The sequence below is a fragment of the Nematolebias whitei genome, chromosome 8 (assembly GCF_014905685.2).
Source record: "Nematolebias whitei isolate Nwh7 chromosome 8, NemWhi1, whole genome shotgun sequence".
Lineage (NCBI taxonomy): Eukaryota > Metazoa > Chordata > Actinopteri > Cyprinodontiformes > Rivulidae > Nematolebias > Nematolebias whitei.
Genome location: NC_056505.1, coordinates 2000952 through 2003075, shown reverse-complemented (window position 1 = coordinate 2003075; position 2124 = coordinate 2000952). Strand labels below are relative to the sequence as shown.

General features: G+C 40.7%; 1 protein-coding gene across 1 annotated transcript in view; it reads right to left on the bottom strand.

The window, feature by feature from the left end:
• The window catches only part of LOC119413736 (disabled homolog 2-interacting protein), a gene marked incomplete in the record, with an annotated part of 26085 nt that extends 24954 nt beyond the window's left edge, over positions 1–1131 (bottom strand). Inside the window, 1 exon segment of the mRNA XM_037680791.1 lies at positions 994–1131. Within this exon segment, the coding sequence (XP_037536719.1) occupies positions 994–1131 (138 nt within the window).
• Positions 1132–2124: the final 993 nt, after the last annotated feature.

Genomic DNA, 2124 nt, shown 5'->3' with positions numbered 1-2124 from the left:
AGAAAGTACACCTGGACTATAGAAAGTACACCTGGACTATAGAAAGTTCACCTGGACTATAGAAAGTACACCTGGACTATAGAAAGTACACCTGGACTATAGAAAGTACACCTGGACTATAGAAAGTACACCTGGACTATAGAACGTACACCTGGACTATAGAACGTACACCTGGACTATAGAAAGTACACCTGGACTATAGAAAGTACACCTGGACTATAGAAAGTTCACCTGGACTATAGAAAGTACACCTGAACTATAGAAAGTACACCTGAACATGTCATTCTGTTTCTACTTCCTGTCCTCTCAAACCAGCCGGTTGAAGCAGATGGACGCTCGTCCTGGTCTTGGTTCTTCTGGAGGTTTGTTCCTGTTAAAGGGAGGTTTTCTTCCCACTGTCTCCTCTGTTCTCGCTCAGGATGAGAGGCTGTGACGAAGTGAAGATTCAAACTTAACTAATTGTCTTTTATAATGTATATGAATGTTTTTAGTGTCCTGAGATGACGTGTGTTGTGACTTCGAGCTACAGAAATAAACTGAACTGAATTAAATTAATATCAAGAACAAATATTTTATTTATTTTTATTTTATAATTTATTATCTTAAGATATGAATGGTGAAACCGTTGAAAGCTTCTTGAAGTAATTGCAGTGTAAAAAACAGTTAGATGAAACGACAAAAAAGAAAACTGATTTGAACGCTGCGTTTACACATGAAGGCCGGTGGCTGCTTGGGATGTTAGTCGGGGCATCGGAGTACAAGGCGAACACATTTGCTTGAACACATTAATTCATGAAAGACCTTTGTAAAACCCCATATAATTTTTAAATTTTTATTTAATGTTCTACTTTGGGTTGGCCTAATAAATAAAATCTCAGTAAAAGATGTTTTAGGTTTGGAAAGTTTAAAGCTCATGAAGGAATGTTGTTCCAAGGCTCTGCATGTGCTGACTGAGTACCACAGGTGGACCACAGGTGGAGTAGTGCACGTCACCTCAAAGCAGTAGTCCTGTCCGAGCAGGGACGAGTGAACGGGTTTGATGACCACTGACTGGTCCATTCTGAGCTCCAGAGACGACACGCAGCCAGCGCTCAGCAACGACTCCTGGCTACCACAACGTAGCCTCCGCATCACACACCTGAAACACACAGACTCCGTGTTAGTTAGTGTGTTGTCAGCAGTGCTGGCTGCAGCTCGCAGGCCCCGCCCCTTTATGTTGCACAGATTCTTCTGCGCTGATGAATGGCAGCTGCTCAGGATGAAGAGTCTCAGGTCATTAAACTACTTTCATTTAACCACATATTAAAAATGTTACCAGGACGTTCCACCTGAAGAATTTCAACAAAATTATAAACATCTGGACCCCAAAAAATAAATAAATAAACAGATCTGTGCATTTACCACTTCTAGGCTGGTCTATTATAACTCTGTCTAAAAACTCTTTAAAATTCTTCAGTTGATCCAAAGTTCTGCAGCTGAAGTTCTGATGAGAGTTAGGAGATCAGATTTGTCCAGTTTCAGCTTCTCTCCATCCCTGACAGAATTTAAATCTTACTTCTAACCTACAAAGCTCTCAACAACCTTGATCCATCTTATATTACAGATCTTATTGTTCCATATTTTCCTAACAGAGCACTTCACTCTCAGACTGCAGGTTTACTTGTGGTTCCTAGAGTTTACAAAAGCAGAATGGGAGGAAGATCTTTCAGTTCTCAGGCTCCTCTCTTGTGGAACCAACTTCCAGTTTCTGTCCGTGAGGCTGACATATTGTCCAGTTTAAGACTGGGATTAAGACTTTCCTTTTTGATAAATCCTATAGTTAGGGTTGGTTTCGGTTTACTGACCGATCCCTTAGTTCTGCTGCTATAGGCTTAGACTGCTGGAGGACAAACTGACCACAATTCCTCCCTCTGCTACTGTCTTTACTTACTCTGCTCCATCTGTTAACATTTGTAACAATTGATTTTCTTAAAGTTTCTTTTTATTTTTATCCACATAGAAACCACACCAGTATGGACCATTAAAACCACACATGGACCATAGAAACTACACCTGGACCACTGAAACTACACCTGGACCATAAAAACTACACCTGGATCATAGGATCTACACCTGGACCACAGA